The sequence below is a fragment of the Grampus griseus genome, assembly GCF_964374135.1.
Source record: "Grampus griseus genome assembly, chromosome: 8".
Taxonomy (NCBI): domain Eukaryota; kingdom Metazoa; phylum Chordata; class Mammalia; order Artiodactyla; family Delphinidae; genus Grampus; species Grampus griseus.
The window spans coordinates 107,288,223-107,313,866 of record NC_139002.1 but is presented as its reverse complement, the minus strand read 5'-3'; the positions used below and the strand labels follow the sequence as shown (position 1 = coordinate 107,313,866).

Sequence of the window (25,644 nt, the reverse complement as noted above, 5' to 3'; positions counted from 1 at the left end):
AGGGCACAGGAAGTTTCCTGGGATTACCTTTCCCTCTGAATCCCCCCACCCTTCGATCCGAGGCCCACGCCAGCTGGCAGAAACAGCCCCCTCCGTCCACCGTAACTTCCAGAAGAGGCACCGCACCAGGGGGCTGCAGGAGCCCCGTGGCCACAACAGGGCTAGCCGTGAAAGTCTGTTGTCGGGGGGGGGGAAGCTCAGACTCGGAGCCGGCCCAGCCTTGGGGGCGCGTGTGGCCTGCCCCCACCCGCCCCCAGGGGCCCCAGCAGCCAAACAAACACCCCGGGCTGTGACAAAAGGACAAAAGTCGTGTTCCGCACGGCCAGCCTGGGCCAGGGCAGAGTCGCACAGAGGACAGGCCAGAGTCCTGGAGAGGGGGACCCACCTTCCTTCAAAGAGTGGAGAAAACTGGATGAGAGTTTGAGCTCAGACGCCTCGAGTATTTCCTGAGGACCTGCTCTGGTCCCCAGACACCATGCTCACAGGCACCGGGGGCGCGGGACCACCACAAGCGCCACACTGGCCCAGGGCAGCTCCAGGACAGAGCCGCTGGGACCGGCTTCACCACAGCTTCCAGGCCCCGCGGGCACCTCTGGCTGCTCCCGCGGGCCCATCCCTTGTCAGGGCCCACAGGCCAGGGACAGTCTGCTGGGGTCAGACCGCCCGCCCCCATTCCCGCACGGCCTCCTGGGACGATTAAGCAAGAGACGGGCAGCTGGCAACAGCTGCTGCTTCGGCACGAGCGGCTCATCATCTGTGACGTCGGTGCCGTCGGCACTTGGCTTTCCTCTTGGAAGCTGTGTGTGCCGTGCCCTCTCACCCTGAGACAGGGCAAGGCTGGCCCTGCCCACCAGAGAGCCTGGCAAACAAGCCGTTCAAGGTCACGAGGAGGGACAGGCTTCCTGGACACCACCAGGATTAGGACACATTCCATGAAGCCACCTGCCCGAAAAGCTGGAGGGGCTGAGAATCCCAATCCCGGCCTTGCCGGACGTTTCTGGAGCACCTGGGATGCTCTCCTGACGGTTCTGAGGGGCAGGGGTGCTGGAACCAGTCCGGCACGTGGCCACAGGCAGACGGGGGTCACAGAGTCTCTGCAGTGGGCGCCCCATTGCCCCCCGGGGAGCAGTGCAGCGGGAAACACGGCCACAGGCTCCTCTCGCAGCCAGGTGTGCCGCATCAGCCCAGGGGCGGCCTCAGCTTCCCCAGCTCGCCCCGATTTCGGGGGTTGTTTCACTCCACGATTTGATGCCTCCCTCCTGCAAAGCCGGCGACATCTGCTGGACGAGCTGGGATCTCTCCTGCGGGAGGGCTCGGACACGCGGGTGACCCTGCCTGTGGTCAGGGGAGGGCCCCGGGTGGGGACTCCGGTGACAGGCAGGGGTCCCCAGCTGTGCTCTGGTGCCCAAGAGACACGTGGCTGGACGCGACCCACCCATGCTTGACATCCACCACCCGCCCTCGCCACCCAGGAAGGGTGCAGCCTGTGTACAGTGGGCACCAGACTTCATCTGCTTAGAAAGTTAAAATACGGGGGTCCCTCCCAGAGTGTTTCCACAACTCCCTACTGGGTTGTTTCTCAGGAGTTGACAGCTTCCCCGTCGGCCTGCAGGGCTGCTTTCAGCCTCAGTGCTTCATTGTAAGGCTGCAGGGGGGCTGGACTCACTAATCCCCTTCATCTGGAATCCTTGACTAGAGACGCAACTCCAGGCTCCTACAAACCGTGAATAATCCTTATGAGCCCAGAAAGAGAAGCAGGAACCCAGTGTCACAGCTTTTCTCCAAAGCTTCACGTGCAGGCAAACCAACCCTCCAGCACAGGGGCTGAGCAGAGTCTCGAGTCAGGCCACCAGCCTCCCTTTGAGACGAGGGCCAGGAGGGGACCTGGGCCCCCGGAAGGGAAGCGACGCAGGGTGGCCTTCTATGTAAGAACCGCACAAAACCGCACTAACTCGCTGTCACTGAGGACAGAACAGTAGCCGCCGACCCAACCCCACAGACCAAGATGCTCTCGTGTGTTCTGGTTCAAAAGAACGCTTAGGTGGCGTGGAGACCAGAGGGCAAAGGCTTAAACAAGGACCAGGACGTCCGCTGCAAGGTCGCCGTGGCTCCAGGGGATACACCTTCAATCACACCCCAGACCCAGTGTGGATGGGGCGTGACTGTGCGGGCACAGCGCCCTGACCTTCCAGTCAGCTGGACCAGGCGGGCCATTCCGACGGCAACCCATTGGATGGCTGCTGTCAGCCAAGGCTCGGCACCCTGGCCCGGGGTGGACACGGGGGCCAGGTGACCCCAATGGAGCCCAAGCTCCCACCTGCTCCCGGAGTTCCACCTGCACGAATGACCTTAGGCATCCCAGATCCCCAGCTGTTCTCTCTGCAGAATGGGAATGACCCCTCCCCTATGGCCAGATTCCTGTTAGAATGAGAAACGGGATGAAGGTGCCGAGAATTTCCACGGGGTCGGGGACTGCTGTCATTAATGATGGCGCCTTTGCCTCACCTGTGCACACCCACCACCGAGGTGTGTTTTGGGGGTGCCTGCCACATGCCTGAGGCCCCAAGCGTGCTGGGGGCGGGGGGGGGGGAACCAGACATGGACTCGCAGCGCCCAGCTGGAGATAGGAGCCTCTGGAAGGTCCAGCTGGTGTAACTCTCCATCCCAGGAGAGCCGTCCGGTCCCGGAGCCCCTCGGCCCTCGCCCCGTGCTGTGCCCTGACATGGCCAGCTGCACGGCGGCCGAGCTCCCCACCTGCAGTGCCCCCCACGGGAGAGTCGCCCTTTCCCTAACTCAGCGGCATCCCCTCCAGGCCCACGTTCCTGGAGGCCCCAGGGAAGGGGGGGAGCCTAGCGGAGCTGCACAGGCTGAAGCTAAGGCTGGGCCTGAGAAGACGGCCGAACCTGCGGACGAAGGTCCCAACGCGGGAGACAGACCTGACTCCCCGCCGTCGCTGGAGAAAGAGCTGCACCTCGGCCGAAGCAAAGCCGACAGCCACGGGGAGGTGCCCAGCTTCCAGGAGCCGAGGGGACCTGCAGGTCACCATGGGCTCACTGGGGACGTCAGCCAAGGACCCTGAGTCCTCTAGCCAAGGGGCGGGGGGGGGGGTGGGGAGAAAAGCACAGGAAGAAGTTAAACCCCAGCCTGAAGAGAATCCTGGCCCAGACCCGAGGGGAAGGCTTCCTGAAGGAGGCACGTCGCTGGGACTGGGGATGTGGGGCAGGGGATCTGGCAAAAGGAGGAGGGTCAGAGGCGAGGCTGGGCCACGAGGCTGGGCGCTAAGGGGCACCGCAACGGTAGCTGGGCTGGCCAGAGACGTGGGTGTTTCCAACGGACCCCCTAAGAGGGCGGGGGCTTGCCAGTGTCCCCCGAGGAGGCCAGGAGCCAGGAGGCTGCAGGGGCGGGGGACCTGGAAGTCCCCGTGCCAGCTGGCGGGTCGGGAAGGGCCTCCCGCGAGCTGCCGTGCCTCAGCTCCTCGGCCTTCCCCGAGCGGGCGACCTGGGACTGTGGGGCCCTCACCCTGGTCCAGGATGTGGCTGGGCACCGACCAGGAAGGGGCCCCGCGAAGCCGGAGGCCTGCCTGTTGGGGACTGTGGAGACCTCTCCAGGGGCTGCGCTCTTCCTGTGTGGCCATGGGCCTTAAACCCAGAGCTCCTGCCCAGACTCTCACGCTGGCCTCGCAGCTTGGGGCTGCCGAGACCCCAGAGGCCTGGGCCTTTCTGACGGCACGAGCTTTGTGGGGTGTCACAAGACCCCAGAAGGGTGTGGGGTGAGCTAGGAGGAGACCTCGAACTGTGGACAGAATGTTCTCGGGGGGTGGCCGGGAGAGTGCAGCGCCTCACAGGGTCCAAAGTGGGAGATTCCCACCAGGCCCGCCTCACGCTGGCTTCTGCCCCACCCCACCCCGGGCGCCCCTGGTGTCAGCAAACCAGGGTCCTGCGCTGTAACAGCCCTGATCAGACGCCGGTGCCTGAGCTCAGACAGCCTGCGGGCAGAGGCCAGGGTGTTGGGCGGGTCCAGGACGTGCTCCAGTTTCGGGTTTCCCCCCAAATGTAACATTTTAAATTTAAATTTTAAAATCATTTCTTAATCTGTAAGCATCACTGATAACTAACCCTGGGCTTTCTTTTTCACAAGGAACTGAGAATGTTCAGCTCTTGGGGGAGGGGGGACTCCCCCGCACAGCAAGGCACAAACGTCAACTGGCTCCTGAGCGGGTGGCGGGGGGGGGGGGGGCTGCCTCCCCTCCCCACCTCTACCCCTGCCTACACCCACGCTGCCCAGCCGCCTCCAGCCCTGGGTGCTGGGTCCTTAGACCCTGGCAACTGCGCTTAGTTTCAAAGGAGCCACACCTCTGAGCTCTTAAAAAGAAAAATGTTCAAAACGTTGGCTTGGCTCCCCCACCAGCAAGAATAAACCGCGCTAGTATGAACAAAGCGACGCCCTGAGTGCCGGAGCCTCCGGTGCCGAGGCTGCGTTGCCTCCGCGAGGATCTCCTTCCCCTCCTGTCCACGTGCACCCGGCGGGGGGGGGGGGGGGTACGGCTTGGGGGACAGGTCCTGTCAGTGTCAGCGCTTGTGGCCGAGAGGCACGCGTGCTCCACACCACAGCGACAGACCACGTGTACCGTAAAGGCTTTGGGAAAAGGCACAAGGCACTCGGGCGTTTTTCTAACTCAGCCCCTCGCCCGACTGTGTTTTGGGGCTTTGCTCACCGACGCCCGTCCTGACGGTCATGTTCACGTTGCAGATAAACCCGACGAGATAGTCCCAGCCTCCAAGCCATCCCGAACTGCTGAGAGCGTCGCAGTGGAGTCCAGGGTGGCCACCATCAAGCAGCGGCCCACCAGCCGGTGCTTCCCCTCTGTCTCGGACGTGAACGTGAGTGGCTGGGCTGGGGGAGCGGGCGGCAGGCCGACGTGGGCAGACCTCGCGGTTGCAGTTCACCCTCCCCAGCGTCCAGACCCGGAGCCCCAATCTGTGTGCGCGCGGCAGGCACCCCATTCCAGTGCAGACCCGCAGTGGGGGGGGGGGGCGGGCCACCACGTGACCGGTTCAGTAACTCGCCCCAAGGGCCTTCCCGTAGGCCACCCGGAGCGAAACGGCAGCCTTCCGGGGCGGACGAGGCCCGACCCCACCACCCTGGGGAGCAGGGCCTCTGCATACGCCTGGGACCCCGCCCCTCCGAGGTCTCAGGCCACCGTTATTCCCAGGGGGCGGTTAGCAGAGACCACGGGCCACGACGGGCTGGCAGAGCTGCCCGTCGTCTGGGCAGGCTGCTTCTCTCAGGTTCCAGACGGGGCCCTCTCCACCCCAGCTTCGTGCCTGCTGCCGGTCTGAGCACCACCTGTCACGATTACTTCCTGACTTTGCATCTTCTCTGAATCACTTCACACTGACTCTCTGTTTAACCCCGCCTCTTCCTAATAACGCCCAGAAGTATCATCGGTCCGATGTGACGGTTTTGCGTAGTGCACGATACAGGATGCCCCCTGCCTCCCCTCATCTCCAGAAGGCCCGGGCAGCTCCTCCAGGGCCCTGCGTCCCGCCCCCCGACCCCCCCACGGCACCCCGTACCCAGCTCGTTCCAGACACCCTCCAAGCCCCGGGCCAGGCAGACACCCAGAGCCCAGCGAGACTGGGTCACGCGGGAACAGCCTGGGCGCGCACACGCCTGTTTCCTTCGGGCCTCGCACCCGGCTGTTCCAAGTAGCCCTCCGACGCCGCGAGGTGAGGTGAGGCCGGCCAGCAACCTGTCTTCCAGTCGAGGAAGCAGCAGCTTGGGCAGGGGCTGCACAGGGAAGCTGTTTGCAAAGCGAAGGAGGGACGCGCGAGGCTCCTCCTGGACCAGGCGGAGGAGGAAGGACGGGCAGCCCGCCTGCCGCGGGGCCCACATGCCCCAGGGCACGGCACTTGGCTTGTCCCCCACTCTGGGCCACTGTGCTCAGCCCACTTTGCGGAGGCGGACGTGGCCAAGGTTGGAGCCCACTGCCCACCACCAGATGCTCTTTCCTACAGGACATCCGTCCTGGCCATTCTCAGTCAATGTCAGGCAGACCACGGCTCCGCTGAGCAGGGCTCATCGGCACTTTGAGGGCAGACAGGGCCCCCTTCTGGGTCCTGGACGCTGGTGTGGCCCGTCGTCAGCCTCAGCTGGACACGGAGGTGCTCCCCAGAAGCAGCTGGGGGAAGCCCCGTGACAGGTGTCCACTGCCCAGGGCTTCCCTGTCTGGCTGCCGTGGGTGGCGCTGGTCTGACACAGCTCACCCCGGGCTCTCTGGTTTGCAGTCCGTGTACGAACGCCAGGGGATCGCCGTGATGACGCCCACCGTTCCTGGGAGCCCGAAAGGCCCATTTCTGGGCCTCCCTCGAGGTACGATGCGAAGGCAAAAATCAATAGGTAAGCAGCGTGGCCACACCCGCAAAGGTGCCCCTTGGCTCTCAGCACCCTCGGCAGTGCCCCTCAGAGGCCCCAGGCCCGCCCACCAGAGGACGGGCACCCGGCCTCACCCCCAGGGAGGCCTTGACCGCCTGAGCCGTCTGAAACTCTCCTACCCTCTGGATACCGAATCCAGGGTGGCTTCCCGGCCTCACAAGCCAAGTATCCGTGATAATACCAGCAGGGTGAGGGGCCGCAGTCAGGAGGGAGGTGGAGGTGGGCAGGTGACGTCCAGGAAGCCCCTTGCCCCCGCCCTGCGTGTTTAGAGTGGGCCGGCGGGGTGGGCCCAGGTCCCCTGCGAACGGCCACCGCCGCGCTTTGTGGATGAGCTCGATGGACACACTTCTAAGGGTGGCTGGGCCAGGTTCTCGCGCTCTGCGGGTACGACGTACTATGCGCAGCGGGAAACCGCTAACTTCTTGTTAATAACTTCGCATGGTTCCTGCTGACTCTGTTCCAGGCAAGGTAAACGTGACCCCTTCAGACAGCCCCTTTGTGAGATAATCCAGCACTGTCTTTACCGTGTAAATTCTCAGAGAAGCTAAGGCCACTGCCGGACACTGGGGGGCGCGGCGCTGCTCTGTGTGTCCAGCACTGCGGTCTCAGGCCTGGCGCCTCTGTCGCTAGTTTGAAGGGGTGGCAGCTGGCAGGAACTGAACGATAAGGGATGGCGGAGGTGGCGTCTGCCGGTCCCCAAGGTCCCCCCAGGAGCTCGGGGCCACCGCAGAGTAGCGCTCACGCCATCTCCTGCCCCTGGCTCTCTAACTGCTTAATAACAGTCGATTTCCTCCTGTCAGACAGCAGAATCTTTCTATCAGGTCAGTGAACCTTACAGTTTGGCATCTGCAGTGTGAATGTAACAATCCCTCCATAAGGCGTGTTCTTAAATCACTGCTCCTTGGGATCCTAACTGTCAGGCAGCCGCCACGTACGCACGCTCAATGAGAGGCCTCTGAGCAACCATCTTTGCGATGCCAAAACGCCCTCCCACAAGGAGTATGTGAAATTTGGAATACCCTTATCGAATGGAACTTCTCACTGGAATAAATTATTGTAGTTTGTCCTAGGAGCGTTTTTGATTTGGAGTGATTCGTTTTGTTACCTCTTTGAAAAACCTGCATGCCCCCCACGCGAGACCCTCGTACTTGACATCTGTCAGCGTCCGTGTCCATGTGCTGCTTCCTGTGTCCGGAGTGCGTTCCGTTGATGTTTTCGTATCTTGTATCGGAAAGAATCTGAAAGTCCACCCAGCGGACACACCAGAGGCTCTGGGGCCCGACGCGGCCGGATGCGGCCGTCGCCCCTGCGGGCCCCTCAGCGCCCTCTCTCACCCAACACCCACGGGCTCCATAGGTCCAGTCCTCCAACTCGGACCGTGGTCAGTGGGGACCGTGGTAAACCACCGGGCCCCTCGGCCCAGCCCAGAGGGTCTTAGGACCCAGAGGGCTTCGCTGGGCCAGGCGGCCGAGTGTTTGGTCAGGATCCTCTCCCGGCCTGGGCTGGGGTCTTGGGTTAGAGGGTCTTGGCGTGTTGCATGCAGCACGTTCTCCTGCCAGGGCCGCTCAGCCATCCTCCTGAGGGCCTGGGGAGCTCCAGTACCCTTCGGGGGCCCAGAGAAGTCAGGCAACAAAACGGGTTCCTGTCGAGCAGGAGAGGCCACCCTAGGGTCTCCATACGCACAGGGCTCTGCTCGAGGGCGCCAGGCCTCCCCGCATACCTGCAGCCCCCGGGACGGCGGCACCATCCGCGTCCCATGAACCAGTGCAGCCACCTGTGTTCCCTGTGCCCTCGTTTCTGACACGCAGCTCGACAGCCTCAGTCCCAAACCCGAAAACTCCCACCGGGGGCCCTGGCCAAGCCTGAAGGGATGGATGACCCCTGATGCAGGCCACCCAGGCCCCCGACACACGCTCACACGTGCGCACACGAACCCCGGGGAGTCGGCTCGCGCCCGTCGCTCTGGGCACCATCTCTCTCAACAGCACGCACTCCGGGCCTCGCGGGGCCTTTCCCTTCTGCTTTGGCTCCGAATGGGCCCCGTGACCCCTCGGCATCGTGGCTTGTGCTGCATTCTGTGAACAGTGTGCATCGTGATTCTCTGTGCGTCTGCAGAGACACAGCGTGTCGCGCCATCCTAGGAGCTGAGCGGGGTGTGCGTCATTGCCGTGATTTAAATCTAAACCTGCCTTCTACTTGTAGGAATCACGGGGGAAGAGCGGCAATTTCTGGCCCCTCCGATGCTCAAGTTCACCAGAAGCCTGTCCATGCCGGACACCTCCGAGGACATCCCCCCCCCGCCACAGTCGGTGCCCCCCTCTCCTCCCCCACCCTCCCCCACCGCCTACAACTGCCCCAAGTCCCCAACTCCCAGAGTCTACGGGACGATCAAGCCCGCGTTCAATCAGAACTCCGCCGCCAAGGTGTCCCCGGCAGCTCGCTCCGACACGGTGGCCACCATGTTGAGGGAGAAGGGGCTGTACCACAGGAGGGAGCTGGACCGCTACTCCCTGGACTCCGAGGACCTCTACAGCCGCAACGCCGCCGCCCAGGCCACCTTCCGCGGCAAGAGGGGCCAGATGCCCGAAAACCCGTACTCCGAGGTCGGGAAGGTCGCCAGCAAAGCCGTCTACGTCCCCGCCAAGCCCGCCAGGCGGAAGGGCATGCTGGTGAAGCAGTCCAACGTGGAGGACAGCCCCGAGAAGACGTGCTCCATCCCCATCCCGACCATCATCGTCAAGGAGCCCTCCACCAGCAGCAGCGGCAAGAGCAGCCAGGGCAGCAGCACGGAGATCGAGCCCCCGGCCTCCGAGCAGCCGGGCCAGCTGCGGCCCGACGACAGCCTGACCGCCAGCAGCCCCTTCGCCGCCGCCATCGCCGGGGCCGTCCGCGACCGGGAGAAGCGGCTGGAGGCCAGGAGGAACTCGCCGGCCTTCCTGTCCACGGACCTGGGGGACGAGGACGTGGGCCTGGGGCTGCCCGCCCCCCAGGCACGGCCCTCCAACTTCCCCGAGGAGGGCGGGTTCGGCGAGGAGGACAGCACCGAGCAGCTGTTGTCACCCACGCCAGGGGCGGCGACCAGGGAGCCCGAGAACCACTTTGTGGGTGGTGGCGAGGCCGGAGCTCAGGGTGAGGCCGGCAGGCCACTGAATTCCACGTCCAAAGCCAAGGGGCCCGAGAGCAGCCCTGCAGCTCCCCTCAAGAGCAGCAGTGCGGCCGGCCCCGAGAATTATGTCCACCCGCTCACGGGGAGGCTGCTGGACCCGAGCTCCCCGCTGGCCCTGGCGCTCTCCGCGAGGGACCGAGCCTTGAAGGAGTCCCAGCAGGGCCCCAAGGGGGAGGCCCCCAAGGCCGACCTCAACAAACCTCTCTACATCGACACCAAAATGCGGCCCAGTGGGGAAGCAGGCTTCCCTCCGGTCACCAGGCAGAACACGCGGGGGCCCCTGAGGCGGCAGGAGACGGAAAACAAGTATGAGGCCGACCTGGGCAAGGAGCGGAAGGGCGACGAGAAGGGCACGCCCACCAACATCGCGGATGCGTCGCAGCGGAAGTCGGCCGGCCTGCTGATGGTGCACACCGTGGACGCAGCCAGGCCGGACGCCTTCCTGCAGGAAGAGGACGAGGATGCCGACGCGGAAACAAAGCCGGACCGCTCGCCGTCCGAGGTGCCAGAAGGCGTTCCCGAAACTGAAGGTGCTTTACCGATCCCCGCTGGCCCCGAGCCCGCGGCCGCCGCGCCCGGCAGGACCGTCGTGGCGGCGGGCTCCGTGGAGGAGGCGGTGATCTTGCCGTTCCGCATCCCTCCCCCACCTCTGGCATCCGTGGATCTGGATGAGGATTTTATTTTTACAGAGCCACTGCCTCCTCCCCTGGAATTTGCAAACAGTTTTGATATCCCCGATGACCGCGTTGCTTCTGTCCCCGCACTCTCAGACCTGGTCAAGCAGAAGAAAAACGACGCCCCCCAGTCCCCTTCGTTGAACTCCAGCCAGCCCACCAACTCTGCGGACAGTAAGAAGCCAGCTGGCCTTTCGAACTGTCTGCCCGCCTCATTCCTGCCACCCCCCGAAAGCTTTGATGCCGTCACGGACTCTGGGATCGAGGAGGCAGACAGCCGGAGCAGCAGCGACCACCACCTTGAGACGACCAGCACCATCTCCACGGTCTCCAGCATCTCCACCCTGTCCTCCGAGGGCGGCGAGAACGTGGACACCTGCACAGTCTATGCAGACGGGCAAGCGTTCACGGTTGACAAACCCCCGGTACCTCCTAAGCCAAAAATGAAGCCCATCATTCACAAAGGCAACGCGCTCTACCACGACGCGCTGCTGGAGGAGGACGTGGACAGCTTTGTGGTCCCCCCGCCGGCACGCCCGCCGCCCCCCGGCGGGGCCCAGCCCGGGACCACAAAGGTTATCCAGCCGAGGACCTCCAGGCTGTGGGGTGACATCTCGGAGGTCAAAAGCCCGATTCTCTCCGGCCCAAAGGCAAACGTGATTAGTGAGTTGAACTCAATCCTGCAGCAAATGAACCGAGAGAAAACGGCAAAGCCGGGGGAAGGACTGGACTCGCCAGCGGGATCCAAGCCTGCCAGCCTCGCTCCAAGGTAAGTGCTGCGGCCGGCGTGGGCGCAGACCATCCCGAGCTGGGCTTTCCTGTGCCGGCCAGTGCTGACCAGGAAACGCCCTTGGGAGCAACGGAAGCGGACACGGACAGGGAATGCCAGCCTTCTGTGTCGGCCGCCTCTGTCGTGCGCTCATGTGCCCCTTTCTCGTCCCCTGGACGCCGGTGCAGCAGAGCGGAGCGCGTCTGGCCCGGCAGGACGTGGCCCCCGCATAGGGACGCGTAACGAGACACTGCCACACAGGCCATCCCCGCCGTGGCTTCCGGGGAGGAGCCCTGCTCTTCCCTCCCGCGTCCTCCAGGTCTTGGCCAGGACCCCAAAGGCCATTCTGGAGCCTCACCCAGGGGTTGCAGGGGAGGGGTGCACCGGCCGGGGGTCGCGTGAGCAGCGTGTGTGCAATCACGTGTGTGGTCACATGTGCGTGAGGGGCTCTTTTCCCCTCCTCCTGTCACTAACTGGTCTGAGGCCGGGGAGGGGCCGGGTTGCAGATCCACTAGTGAGCTCAGAGTGAAATGCAACCCTGGAGCCCATCCTGACCCACGGCGGACATCGTGGAAGAAAAGCACGCGGTCCTCCCCGCGTGGGCGCTCACGTCAGGCAGAGCGTAAGGCACTGCCTAGAAACCAGGGGTCGCACATGGGGGGCCAGTCCTAAACCCAACCCCAGGGCTCTGTCAAGGCACGCCACGCTGTAACAGGCCCCCCCCCCCGCCCTGCCCCGCCCCGCCTGTAGCTGGTGGATGACCCTCGCCAGAGCCCAGTGCTCCAGCCATCACTCACGGTTCTCGGTTCCCTTCGCCCAAGACACACACCACTGCTTGGGTCCCCAGGCAGCAGGGCCCTTCACGTTCCCCCACTGATGTTTACTCTCAGGTTTCATCATCTCAACTCATGAAGTCGTTCTACATACTCCTGCTGGGCAGGCGCTGGATTCACACATCTCAGTCCATTAATCGGCGGTATTGCACTACGGTCAGGTCCTGAGAGCAGGCTGAGAGCCACCACTTTCCCGGTTATCTTTCGGTGCGGGCTAAGTTACGTGCACAGCTCCCACCACTCCTCCGAGGAACGCTGATGGGCCAGTCTCAGTAGAGAGAAGCACGCCGAAACCACCGTCTTTTAATGGGGCACCCATCATTAGTGGCATTCAAAGGGCACTCCAGCTGAACAGATTCCTTACAAATTCCCCGTTTCTGGTGGACGTACGTACACACGTACCTACGAGTATTACGTGCTTGAAAGTCTCAAGGAAACGTTTAAAACTGGCTCTGTCACGTCACAGTACCGGTCTTTAGCTGCTAGGTTACGTAGAGGTGCAACAATTAAGACGCTTTAGCACTGTGTTTCATAGTTTACAGAACACTTGGACATGGTGAGTAACCTTTCTAACAGCTGCTAGAGAGCATGTATAATGATACCCATTTTTCAGAAGGGGAAATGGAGACTCAGAGAGGCCAGGTGGCTTGTCCATGTGCACAGCCAGCAGAAGGCAGAGCCAGGACCAGGCCGAGGTCTTCTGACTGGCACCTCCCACCACCAGCGATGTCGGAAGTATGGAAGATGCAGAAGGGCACCAATTCTAGGGCTGCTCTGGCCAGTGGGGCAGCCTGCACAGCACCACGCTCCCCGGAGCACTCCCACCCGGGAGTCCAGGGGCCTCTCTGAACGGCATCGGATTGTAGGCCTCCCCAGCTCCTCTCCTGGCTGGGTGAGCTCCTTGGGGCTCACAGGAGAGGGCGTCTCCGAGTTGCAGGTGTCTCTAGGGTTTCCCTGGGTGGGAGGGGCCTGAGAGCAGGGGTCAGCGGGCAGAATCCTGTCGGACTTCTTGAGAGCAGCTGCAAGACCGATTCTGTCCGACCCAAGCCAGCTGCCAGGAACAGCCACCTCCCGTCTCTTCTATTATTTATACCCCAGCCCATCACGGTACAAGCCCTAGGTGACATCTGTTATGCTCTCACCAAATGCCGGGCATCACGCGGCCCAGGCACCGGAGGCAGGACCTGAACCTGCTCCCATGGTGCAGATGAGTGAACCGGGGGTCAGAGGTGAAGCCCTTGGCCATGGGCACTCAGCTGGAAGGCACGAAAGCACTCTGACCTCAGGAGCTGCCTCAGGGCTTGACTCCGCCCCTCTCGCTGGAGCCAGGGATTAGCCTGGAAGAAAGGCGCCACTACCTAACCGAGCTCACCGGGACAGGGCTATTCTCAGGCTTACCTGGTGACTGATAATCTGCAAGGGTGGTCACCGGGCGGCCTCCAGCACTGGTGACCTCCCCGAGGCGGTGTCCCCTCCCCTTCCCTACTCACTGCTAAGGGCTACGCTGAGTTGGACCAGGAACAGGTCGGCCTGAGGCCCAAGGACGAGGAGGAAGGTCGGTCACTGACTCCAGCACTAAGCTGGACGCTCGCCTGCGCACTCTGGCTTCTCCGATCTCACGGCCGCATCGGGCAAAGCCCGATGGATGTGAGCTGCAGCCAGGAGGTGGACTGACCAGGGTAAGAAGGGGGCAGGTCCTCAGCAGAGCCCCCCGAGTGGGTGACCGAGCACCGGGCACCAGGTCTTTCTCATGAGCAGGCAGCACTCAACTGCACTTTCCTTCACACACACACACACACACACACACACACACACACACACACACTCCCTGGGACAGGCCTCCGCTTCGCTGGGTCGTGCCTTCATGGAGAGGCCTGGGATTCAGCCATTCATGCAGCAGACAAAGCCCAGGACACCCCCAGCCAGGGCTCACCTGCCTGGGTGTCTCACTGCTACTTTTAAATGCATCTACAAATTAAGAGCTGTGAATTTGGCCCTGGGCAAAATGAGGCAGAAACTGGATGAAGGAAATTCCTAGTGAGGGAAAAGAAATGAGTTTTTCTAGGGAAAACTGAAAACCGGCCGTGCTCTGAAATGACAGACAGGCGGCAGTGCAGACACCCCATTTCCACAGAAAGAAGTTTGATCGCCCAAGAAAGGGACAGTTCTTGGAGCTGCTCCACCATCGTTTGTCCGCTAAGAGGGCAGAAACCTCAGGTGAACCTGCCCCTTTGGTAAGTTACTTTTGCCCTCGGGTCCTTTCTGAACTCTGAGGTGCGGTGACCCTGGGCAGGGTCGGGGAAGAGAGGACACTGGACGACTAGGCCCTCGCTTACTGGGGTACATCTGACTTAACATGAGCCGTGCATGGGTTTCTGCTGCCATCACGTGTCCCCCGCAATCAGTGACGACGCAGGCTCTGCCGACATCTTGATTACAGACACGTTGGCGAAAAGACGACGATCACGTCATTTTCTTTACGGCCTAGCGTTCGCGGCCTCCCCCCAGGCCTGATCTGGAAACACCTCCTAAGAACTAGGCTTCTGGGGTGATCGGCTGCTTGTCCTACCCAGCTCCGCCCCCAAGCTACCCCACGGGCTGGAGGCCCGGCACCGGCGCCTGGCGTCCTGCAGGCCCGGACCTTCCCTGCAAAGCTCAGAGCTCGAGAGGATGACCGTGAACGGCCGGAGAGGCGCCAGGGCACGGCCGACACCCACGACGAGCACGGCCTTGCCCTGCAGCGGGCGGCCCGCCGTGCGGAGCCCTTTGGAAACTTAGACACACGAGCAGCGTCCGCCTCGTTTCAGAGCACCTGGTGTTTTCCATGAAGTCACAGAGCCGGGAAGCCAAACGAGCCACAGCCCAGCCCCGTGGCCTCTTGACGGGTTCTTGGTAGGAGCCCAGGGTCAGACCTGAGGGAGGACAGTAACAAAAGGGGTGCACAGTCACAGAGGCCTGGGCCCCGGGAAGCTGGGCGCTGACTTAGTCATGAACCGTTCACTGAACCAGGGGTTACTGGTTACCTCAGTGTGCCAGGCACCGGGCCGGGCCCCAGGATTCCTCACTGAACAAGAAAACATTCAAGGTCTCTCCTTGAAGGGCTACATTCTCAAGGGGGAATGGATAAGAAACAGTAAACAAGACGAGCCCAAAGGGTGCAGGCGCTGCAAAGGGACGAAGATGTCCCAACGAGTCAGCGACCATGGGCAGGACGGAGGTGACCCTCCCCAAGGAAGTGGCATCTGAACCACCTGAAGGAGTAAAAGGAGCCAGCTGGGCGGAAACACAGGAGCAGAGCATCCCGGGCACCAGGACCAGCGGACCAGCAAGCACAAAGCCCAGGCACTGGCAAGTGCTCTCCACGCTGAAGAAACCGGCCAGACCAGAGGCAGCGCTGACAGGGGAAGGGTCCCAGAGGGCTCCCGCGTGCCGAGGGGAAGGGCTGGGGTGCGTCCAAGTGGTTGAGCAAAGGCTTGGCGTGAACTTTCGTTCCATGAAGGTGACCCAGCAGCTATGCAGTCAGGTGGGTCACAGTGACACAGGGAAGCCCACGAGCCGGCCCATGTGGGGTCCCGGGGGCCTCTGCTCCGGAGACAGCGGGTAGATGATGGCGTCTGACACAAAACAAAGGGGCTTGACCTAGGAAGCCCAGGCATCTGTTCTTTGTCAGCACTCCCAGGGGAGCGGAAGGTCAGTCTGGGTTTGGCTTTCATTCTCCAGCTGTTGGGAGGAGTATCAGAGCAGTGAGTGGATGCCTGCGGGGGACCCACTGGCCTCCGTCCAGGGCGCACGGCATCGGCTCAAGCCCCCAGGAGCCCCTCCGATCGCCTCACTCTTTTCGGTTCATCCAGAATGGCCTTCACTTCCCGGAGGCAGCGACGGCGCTCCAGGTCCCCTGGGGGTTCAGGCTGCTTGCAGGGGAGCGCTGGCTGCTTCTCAGGTGATGCCCTCCGGCCTCCGGCTGCCCTGGCCTGGCCTGGCCAGTGGCACCAGCTCCTCACTGGCTCTCCACAGTATTATCCTGAGAGCCTCTCGGTTTTAAAATAAATCTATCTGGGTTGTTAAAAAATGACCTTTGCCCAGCCGGTCCCAGAGCAAAGACTTTTCAAAACTGACTCGATAATAGAAGCTGCTTAATGACACTTTCATCACGTCAGCGCCGTCACGGAGGCTTTACCATTTCACGGCAGCAACTGAAACGTTCAGGCAGTGTCAGTGACTGAAATCGTGGATAAGGCGGTGGACACTAAGGGTGGTCGTGAAGCTCGCTGTCGCGTGTCTCCTCGTACACGGGTTCGTGAAGGGGCTCTTCTGGTCAGGCTGCGGCACTTTATCCTTCAAGTCTGTTTCTCACGCTCTCATTTCCCAGTCTGGACGCCAGGACCACTCAGCCGAAGTGTATCAGGGGATGGATACCTCCTGCTGAAACTGGGTGCCTTCCCACCTGCTCAGATGTGTCGGAAGGGCTGCTGAAGCCGAGGCAGCCCCCTGCCCCCGCCCAGTTCCAGCCCCATCTGCTTGGCCGAGTCACGTCACTTCCTGATCTGGGAAACCAGCTTCCCACATCCATCCGCCGTTCCTGCAGGCCAGGCCCGGGACTGCAGACACACAGGGGCTCGCGGTGCTCAGAGCCGGGAACCAGGGCCAGGCTCAGGCCTTGTGCAGATCTGTTAACGCCTCGGGCCACTCTCCCTGTCTTTGGAACGACCGACCTTTGGAGGTGCTATAAAGGTAGAAACCAAGAAGAGAGCGGTCTGGAAATAAGTGCTATTTTATACGCAAGACAGGGGCTCCTCACGAAGACCCTACGGCCACTGGGAGGCAGAGGCCCGGCGGGCGTGCTGGAGGGAGGCTCGGGCGGGAAGGGTCCAGAACCCCAGCACCAGCCCCGAGCGCCTCCGGCCCACAGCCAGCCACTGCTCGACGGCCGAACTGCATTTGTAAACACAATGCAAAGGCGACTTGAGTCCTCACTTCCCCGACGCCGGTCAACTCGGGCTGACGATAAAATAACAGTGCATCTCGGGGTGTCAGTTAACCCTCCATTTTTGTTTTAATCCTCACGTTCCCGTATGGATTGGATTTAAGAGGCAGGATAGAGAGTAATAGTCCAAGAGAGGGCGTGTGTGTGCGTGTGTGTGTGTCTGTGTTCTAAATCGGGGCAACAGATTCCTGCGTGTTCCACCCGGGAACCCAGTGGTTGCTTAGCAACATAACGATCTCCGCAACCAGGAGATCCAGTGAATGATATCCGCCGAGAGTCAATCAAACCGCTGAGAAGGAGGGCAGGGTGGACCGGCCCCGGGCAGGCCTCCACTCAGCTCCTCAAACACGCTGGTTCTTTTCCACGGCGACGTTCCGCAGGGCCGTGGGTGGCCCCAAGTATGGGGCCAGATCTGACAACCCCCTTTATTAGCTGCCGGGCTCTCCTCTCTCGCTGTAGACTTGACGCAAAGCACGGCCTCCCCCAACCAGGAACGCTGATTTGTCCTTCCTAAGCTGCAGAAGACAAAGGCAGCCCGGGAAGCCAAGTCTGGATGTCAGCAATGAACTGGCTCTCAGGGACTCCAAGCAGAGGCTAACGTCGTTCTCCTTCTTAACACCTTCCTGGATGTTTCTCTCTATATTCACACCATCCCCAGCCAAGGCAGGCACAGGTGTGAGTGTCCCATCCTAAACGCTAAAGTGATGCCCCTCTTGACGTTCTCTTCCGGGCAGCTCTGTGCACTGCCCACTCTACTCCGTGGCCAGAAAAGGAGCAGCGCGGGTAGACTCTCAGCCAGCATCTGTGCCATTGCTTTAATTTCATCCATCGAAAAAAGCTGCTTTTTTTAAACTGTAATTAATTTTGCAGTGTTGTCTCAACCCATTCCATTTTGTCATTTCCATTTGCTCCCATGATGGGTGGTAACAGAAGAGGGTCGTGCTGAACAGAAGTAAGTGCTGCGTGCAGAAACCTCTTCTCTCTGGTGTGTTCTCCTGTCCCTCGTTCTCACTGCCCACCCATCTGTTTGCTTCTGACGACACACACAGCTGCCTGCAGAGCCTTCCTTTAAAAAAAACATCCCAACTACCTGGGACTCGCTGGGGTGTTCCCACAGGAGGGTGGTGCTGACACCCACCCTCTGGCTCAGAGAGGCCCCCTGTTAAAGGCTGCCTGGGTTTAAAGCAGCTGCTGTCACTTTGGGGGATTAACTTGCCTCTGCTGCACAAAGCCGATGAACAAGGTCACTTCCCAACTGTCCTGCCCCAGTCGACCCAGTCAGGGTCACAGGCCCGGCGCCACGCAAAGTCACCTTAGAGCAAGTGCCGCGTGCTCCTGTGAGATGCTGACCCGCTTCACCTCCCCTGAAGGTCCTAATTAAACAACTCAAATCCCCTCTGGGTGGGGCTGCTCTACCATCTCAGCTTAGCTGTGGTATCAAAGTGGTTCAAATGAGCCTTCCCCAGACAGGTGTGCCCACAGCCGTGGGGCCCTCCGGAGTGGGAACCGGGGAGCATCTTTCAGCCCTACTTGAGCACCGGAGTTTGCAGGTTTCTTAAATGCCCGCCGTGCGCACGGCCCACCTCTCTCTCCAGGACCGAGGTCTGGGGGCCAGAGGGGTGGCTCCCCGCTCCCTGCGGGTGACGCCCTGGACCGTTTCTTGATTTTGAGTAGCGAGCCTGGCAGTAGTGGAGGAGGCGTCCTCAGGGTCTCGCCTGGGGCTGCCTTTACCTGCTGGTGCCCAGTGCACCAGTACAACCAGTAACCAAGGCCCCTGGAAATTCTCAACAGGGGCCCCCTACGTGTAACAGATCCGGCCCTGGAGCCCCTGGCCCTCCAGGAAGCCGTATCTGAACGCCCTGTGGGGGTGCAGGCCCAGCCGCGTGCACCCCCTGCCCCTGGAAATGCTCCTCCTCGGGACAAGATCGAAGCCTGAGTCGGCACAGGTCCCCCCCGCGACCTGCTGCTGCTTCCTCATGCAGAGATGCCGTACTCGACGTAGCACTGAGTGGGGAAGCGTCACGAGGCTGAGAGGCACCCGGTTACCAACTGGCAGTTTCACGCAAATACACACCCACGGCAGAGAAAGCAGAGAGCAGCAGGAGGCCAGTCCAGAGCGCGGACAGACTGGGCCCCGCGGCTGCGGCTCATTCCCGCCCGCTAATAAAGCCCTTCTCCCGACCCCGACCCTTTCACGCTGACACGGCGGCGTCCATGAGCGCCCCCAGGGAGCCGTAGGGCTTCCCCCTTCCTGAAACAGGGCCAGCCTGTGAGGTGCCCCTCCCTGCACTTGTCCTTCTAAGCCAAAAAGCCTCAGGCCTGGCAGGCAGTTAAGAGGGAGGGTCTCTCCTCAAGGGTGCCCCCCCTCTGCTTGCTGAAATTGAGGCAAAAGATGCCACATCCTCAGGCGGTACTGGTGTGGCACAGACACGCCCCGGCCAGGGAGCAGGACTTGGTTCGGGCCCGTCTCCAGGTCTCCCTGCCACCCCCACCCCCAACCTGCCAGGCTCCGGTGAGTGGCCGCCCCGTGTGCTCTGGTGCCTTCCGCTCGTGTCCCCCCGCCCCGCCCCGCCCCCGGCATGGCAAAGCGTTTGCTCACTGCCAGCGCACCTGCCGTCGGACGCTCTGCTGTGGTTTGGGTGTCTCCCGCCCCCTCCTCGGGACGTTGTGAGCGGACCTGTGATGGTTTTCTCTGTTGCTGCCGTTTCAGAGGCCCAGAGGTCATGAGCACCGTCTCAGGTACGCGGAGCACGACGGTCACCTTCACGGTTCGCCCTGGGACCTCCCAGCCCATCACCCTGCAGAGCCGGCCCCCAGACTATGAGAGCAGGACCTCAGGACCAAGACGTGCCCCCAGCCCCGTGGTCTCGCCCACAGAGCTGAACAAAGAGATCCTGCCTGCGCCCCTGTCCGCTGCCGCCGCGGCTCCCTCTCCCACCCTCTCGGATGTCTTCGGCCTCCCAAGCCAGCCCCCTCCCGGGGACCTGTTTGGCTTGAACCCAGCGGGACGCAGCAGGTCGCCATCCCCCTCCATACTGCAACAGCCAATCTCCAATAAGCCTTTTACAACTAAACCTGTCCACCTGTGGACTAAACCAGACGTGGCGGACTGGCTGGAAAGCCTCAACCTGGGTGAGCATAAAGAGGCCTTCATGGACAACGAGATCGATGGCAGCCACCTGCCAAACCTCCAGAAGGAAGACCTCATAGATCTGGGCGTGACGCGAGTCGGGCACCGGATGAACATCGAAAGGGCTTTGAAACAGCTGCTGGACAGATAAGGGCGGCTGCGCCTCACCTTTACGGACCCCTTGCTATAAATAGAGATGGGCTTGCACTGAAGTGTGTGACGGTGAGCGCCAAGCCCGCCCCGCGGGCTGGTCTCCTGCTACCCAGAGAAATGCTGTGTCCCTGGCGTGGCTGAGCAGAGGCCTTCAACACCCCCCACCCCGGGCTCTCTGTGTGGGCTCCCTGGGCTGTTTCTGTCAAAGAGGGGACCAGGGGAGGGAGGGCTTCTAATCTAAGGTGGAAAGATGCGCGGCTTGCCTCCTGCACGCAGGTGACCTGACCTCACGAGGCCCAGGAGATGCTCACCGCCGCGCGCGCGCCCCTTGCTCCTGCAGGCAGACACCACTGCACTCTAGACACATACCTCCCGCGGCCTCCTCTGCCGTCCGGCAGCTCCGCCCGGGCCCGGGCGCAAGGCCTTCCTCAGCCTGCGGCCCCTCAAGGGCACTCAAGCCCACGTGCTCCTTTCTTTCCCGGACTTGGCTCGCAGCGAGACGCCCACGGATGTGCGTAGCCGGTGCCCCTTTTGAAGGCAGAGAAGCTTCCTTCCCGTGGATCCTTCACCCTGTCTCCTCCGACATGCACCTGGGGTTCTCCGGCCATGAGGTTCTTGGCAGTGGTGGGTGGTCCGAATGGGATCGTGCCCAGCTTTGCTTAGCTTTCTTTCTTTCTTTCTGCAAATCTGTTAGCATAATTCCAAAGTGGCCAAACAGATGTCACATGGAGTTAGTCAAAGCACAAAGTCACGATTCCAAGGAGGAGGGAGACCTGGCCGTGGGAAGCAGCCGGCGTGCAGCTGCTGTGCCCAGAGTGTCCGCAGGAGGGGAGCAGCTCCCCAGGAGCGGGGGAAGGGGCTTCTCTGCCTTTGGGCATTTTTTAAAATCGAAAGCGTGTTGAATTCTACGAAGATCAGAGCAGGCGAGCAACCACTTTGACACGCAGGATGACAGGGCTCACGGTGGGCGTGTGCCGCGGCCACCCCCAGTTCTGAGCCCGGCCAAGGGGAAGCATCGCAGCTGAGACAGCCCCTTTGTCCCCCCGAGGCCAAGGAAGAGGGTACTTAGGGGCTTCTCCCCTTTTCCTCTGAGCGTCCAGGAATCCCACCAGCTTGTCTTAACAGTACAGCAGGTTTTTTGAAAACCCAGCGGGCATGGCGCATAGACAGAACCCAGGGTGAGGGTGCAATGCGGATGAAGGAAGGAGGGCAGAGCAGAGAGGTCTCGTGGGCTGCCAGTCAGGCCTCTGGCAAGGCTTTCTTGGGCCCTGCCGCGTTCTTTCCCCTGGAGCCCCTCCCCTGTAACAGTACCTCTAATTTCCAAGGGAGGTCGCCACCGGCACGCGAGCCACAGGACACCCAGTCAGGGGTCAGCATGCTCTCCCACGTATGGAAGAAGCTCGAATGTCAGGTTTTTGGCTTTTACTATGATTTCAGAACTAGCCTAGCCCATCTCTAATTATACAAACGTGATTTTTTTCCTTTTTCCTTTATGCTCACAGTCGAGTGTCTGATGAGGCCTGGAACAGCTCTAGAATGAATAGTAAAATCTAGCGATTTAAAATCTCTTTCTTTACTGCAAGTTTCAATAGTTGTACAGATAGTTTATAAGCACAATATTTTAAGAAAAAAAAAGTGGCTGGTCTACTAGGCAGCCTTTGTGCCACTTCAGTGCTAGAAAGTTAAAGAAAAAAAAACTTTTGTGATTTAATAATACTATTTCTGTGGAATAATTATAAAAGTATGACCTTTTTAAATCAACCTTATTTGGATGCATCTGAACCAGCAGAGCTGTGTTATATTTTCTATCTTTGCTAGAACTTCGTCATCGAAGGACAATTATTTCTTCAAAAGTGGTTGTGTTTCACAATGCAGCAGTTTCTCCAAACACAAACACACTCACCACACACCCGTCTTTCCAGCCACGTGCCCCTGAATTGGAAACTGAGTTTTGGACCTTCTGTTCCAAAACCTTCTGCAGGTCCATCTTTGTATCTGAATGATCCATTCCAACTTGAAATCAATTGAGTATTAAGGCGCTTTACTTCCGTGTACTTTCAATTTTTCCATCATGAGATGAACAAATCTTACCCTAGAGAAATTTCAAGCCAAGATACTACAGGTGGCCTGCTGAGGCTGCCCGATAGTTCAGAAAATGTAAAATGGTGGTTTGGCCATTATCTGTCTTCCATTTGGTGATACTGCAAAACCCACTAAGTACACGACCTCACCGTGGCTCTTCTCTCCTTTGCCTACTGTTGGTATTACCTCTCTGCTCGGTGCCAGGCAAAATGCTAGACAGACAGGACGAGTAAAGGAGGCCGCGGGTAGACGGTAACCAACGGCAACTTGGGGGCGTTGGGGTTACTGAACTTCGGTAACCAGGAGGTGAGAGCTGGCTGCTACTCCCTTCCTTAAAGAGACTTCAAGTCACGTGCAACTGACCGGAAGCAAGCAGACTGAGAGACAAAAGAGCTGGTGACATTGGTTGTTTCACACTGTCTTACTGTAGAGAAGTAACAGGCCCCATCAGAACCTGCCCTGACCGACAAAATATACACATTATTGCCAAGATGAATCAGTCTCTAGCTCCATTCGCCAGGTCTGCTACAGAAAGCAATAGTTCCTCATTTAAACCACCGCCCACTGTTCTCCCCCTTGGGACATGTCAGGACCAGGCCCTACCCTGTGCCCCTCTTTAATGGTGAAACAGATGTTAAACTGCTCATATAAAGATCATGTTAATACTATTCCAGGTTTTAAAAAGATCCACTTTTGTTATATACTGTAATTTAAATAAATTGCATTTACATGCCTAGTTTCTGTAATATTGTGTATACAAAACCAAAATTGCTCAAGATGTAAATTATGTATACCTGCCAAGATACCTTCTCCAGGGTGTCTGTGCACATTTTAAGTAAATCCATATAATATAAAACTGACTCAATGTGACTGCTGATTTGCTGAACTTTACATATCACAAAGTGAATTATTTGTGGTACTTTAGTTAATAAAACGGTGATTTTTTTTTTTTTTCCCCTGAGTTACTGAACAAGCAAGCATTACCCAGGGTGATCTGGCAATGACTTTTTGCGTGTGGGCCACAAATATTGATTTTTTTCCCATTAACAATTTTTTTGTTTGTTTTTTTTAGAAGCTAATCCTTTTCACACTACAGTTTGTGTAACATGTTCGCATTATCTGTGTTTCTGTTACTTTTGTGCTTTTATTCTTTTTAGACCTTATTAAAAACAAAAAGGAAAAACGAGCTCCTGTAATTTGCACTTTCTCCCAATCCTTAAATCTCTTGTATGGCAACCAAAATTACTGTTAAAAAAAAAAAATAAATATACTATTGCACTAAGGTTGTGGTTCTGATTGCAAAACAGTGAAAACTTTCTGAATCAAACAAAAAGTTGCCAAGCTTACAATCCAGCCACTTGACCTCTGTGAAGCTGACCAGACGGTAGCTTTCCTCAAAGAGCGAAGATGCTCCTTTCGGTGAGCTAATCTGCCTCGGTTCCACTTCCTTAAAGCTTTCTCGGTGTATGGGTGGAAACGAGTATTCTTTCAGAACTGGGAAAGTGTCACGGCGGGCGGACATCTGCGAACGCTGGCGCTCCTGTCTGTTTGGGACGGAAGCAGAGGGGCCCGGAGGGCGAGCCCGATACAAGCCTTCCCCCCAAGGGCACAAGCGGCGGCGGTCTTCCTGCCGTGGGGTCTGCACAACCAGCCAGGCAGCCCCACCGGCTGACACAGAGCCACAACGTTTCGGTGAACGAGGCAAGAGAATGCGTCTTCTGGCCAAGAACTGAGCCCGGAAGACACGGGCTATCCCTTCTGCTGGAGGGAAGCGTATTTTCGACTTCAATACTGAACCTCTTCCGCCTCACAGCAGTGAAAAGTCACTGTCTTTAGTTCCTGAACAGTTCCTTCTGTTCTGGCACATTCTCCTCTTGAACGGCAGCCACTCCGTTTCTATGTTCCTGAAAACATTTCAGCCTCGTACCTTTTGTAGTTTACCCTCCCTGAAGTCCCCCTGCTCCACCATCCAATGGTTCTTCCCAGACCCTAGCCACCACCCCCATCTTCACTGTCCAGTGGTTTCTTCCAGACCACTTCTTCCTGATGAATGTATCTGTTCGTCTTGTTAAGAAAAAAACAGACATTGGAAGACTTTTTCTTTTATCTGTACTTTATTTGATGCATTTTAATAACCAGTGAACTCGAATGTCTTCTGTATTTGTAGATATCCACGTACACACGCAAGTAGGTGACAGTTCCACAGCGGCTGGGTGACCACAGCGGCTGCATGCATACGGGCCTGCCCGTGCTTTGTGGGGAGGCGGGTAGCTTCCAGGCTTGTTTCTCAGACTTCAGCAGATCTGATCACTTCAATTTATAATCCACGCTGTATCAGTGGTTTGTTTCTTTATTGTTCCTGTAACGTGTCTCTACATTTCACAGTCTTTCCCGTGTTATGTTTAAAATCACAACAGTCACTGTCCATTGCTTCTACTCTGGAACTCTGTGTTTATAGCAATTCTGAAACTTTAATATGAGCCTTCAAATAAATACAGAAACAAAAAAAAAAGGAAAAAAAGTAAAGTGTGTGCCTTGGGTGTTTTGAACCTGATCTGCATAAAACCATGTTGTACTCAAATGCTGTATATTTAATGAAAGGGTAAATATACCTTCACTGTATTAATGTAGCTGATAAAATAGTTACAGTGCCTTGGTTTCTGAACTGAGAAGCCCATATCAATGCACAACGAAAAGTAAAGAACAATTCGAGAAATGAAATGTTGAGAAGACCTAGACATGATTCTGGAGCCTTCCTCATCATAAGACTGTGGGATATACACAGTCATTTAAGTTAAAAAATAAAAAGAAAATTGAAATAAGATTGTGTTATCAATTAATTTTCCATTGAAAGTGCTCTCTAGGGCTTCCCTGGTGGCGCAGCGGTTGAGAGTCCGCCTGCCGATGCAGGGGACACGGGTTCGTGCCCCGGTCCGGGAGGATCCCACATGCCGCGGAGCGGCTGGGCCCGTGAGCCATGGCCACTGAGCCTGCGCGTCCGGAGCCTGTGCTCCTCAACGGGAGAGGCCGCAACAGTGAGAGGCCCGCGTACCGCAAAAAAAAAAAAAAAAAGTGCTCTCTACTATATCACTTTCAGTATTCTCATTTAGTTGAAATACAAAACATGGTTGAGAACTTCCAGGGAAAAGAAAATGACATTTTTACCAAGAGTCCTGGGCTTTCAGACCTACTTCCCCATGTGTTGTGTCGCCCCCGAGTGGTACTTGTTGGTAATGCTTATCCAATCAGCAGTACCGATCCGATCCATCATCTTCCACGTTTTGTGAAAAATAAAATGTTTGTTTTTGGTGATCAAGGCCACTCATCACAAAAGAATTACTTCCATTTTTTGTAAGCTATAGGCGTGGCAACACAAGTCTGTTTGTTTTTTTAAAAGAAAGACAATGTGAGAAGTACA

At 58.8% G+C, this 25,644-nt stretch overlaps 1 protein-coding gene across 1 annotated transcript in view; it reads left to right on the top strand.

Moving 5' to 3' along the window:
- Positions 1-20,142, top strand: part of SHANK2 (SH3 and multiple ankyrin repeat domains 2) — a gene marked incomplete at its 3' end in the record, with an annotated part of 537,007 nt that extends 516,865 nt beyond the window's left edge. Inside the window, exons 21-25 of the mRNA XM_082660603.1 lie at positions 4,750-4,880; positions 6,288-6,399; positions 7,236-7,256; positions 8,638-11,044; positions 19,572-20,142. Coding sequence (XP_082516729.1) covers positions 4,750-4,880; positions 6,288-6,399; positions 7,236-7,256; positions 8,638-11,044; positions 19,572-20,142 — 3,242 coding nt within the window. The remainder of the gene's footprint in view (positions 1-4,749; positions 4,881-6,287; positions 6,400-7,235; positions 7,257-8,637; positions 11,045-19,571) is intronic.
- Between the last annotated feature and the right edge of the window lie 5,502 nt (positions 20,143-25,644).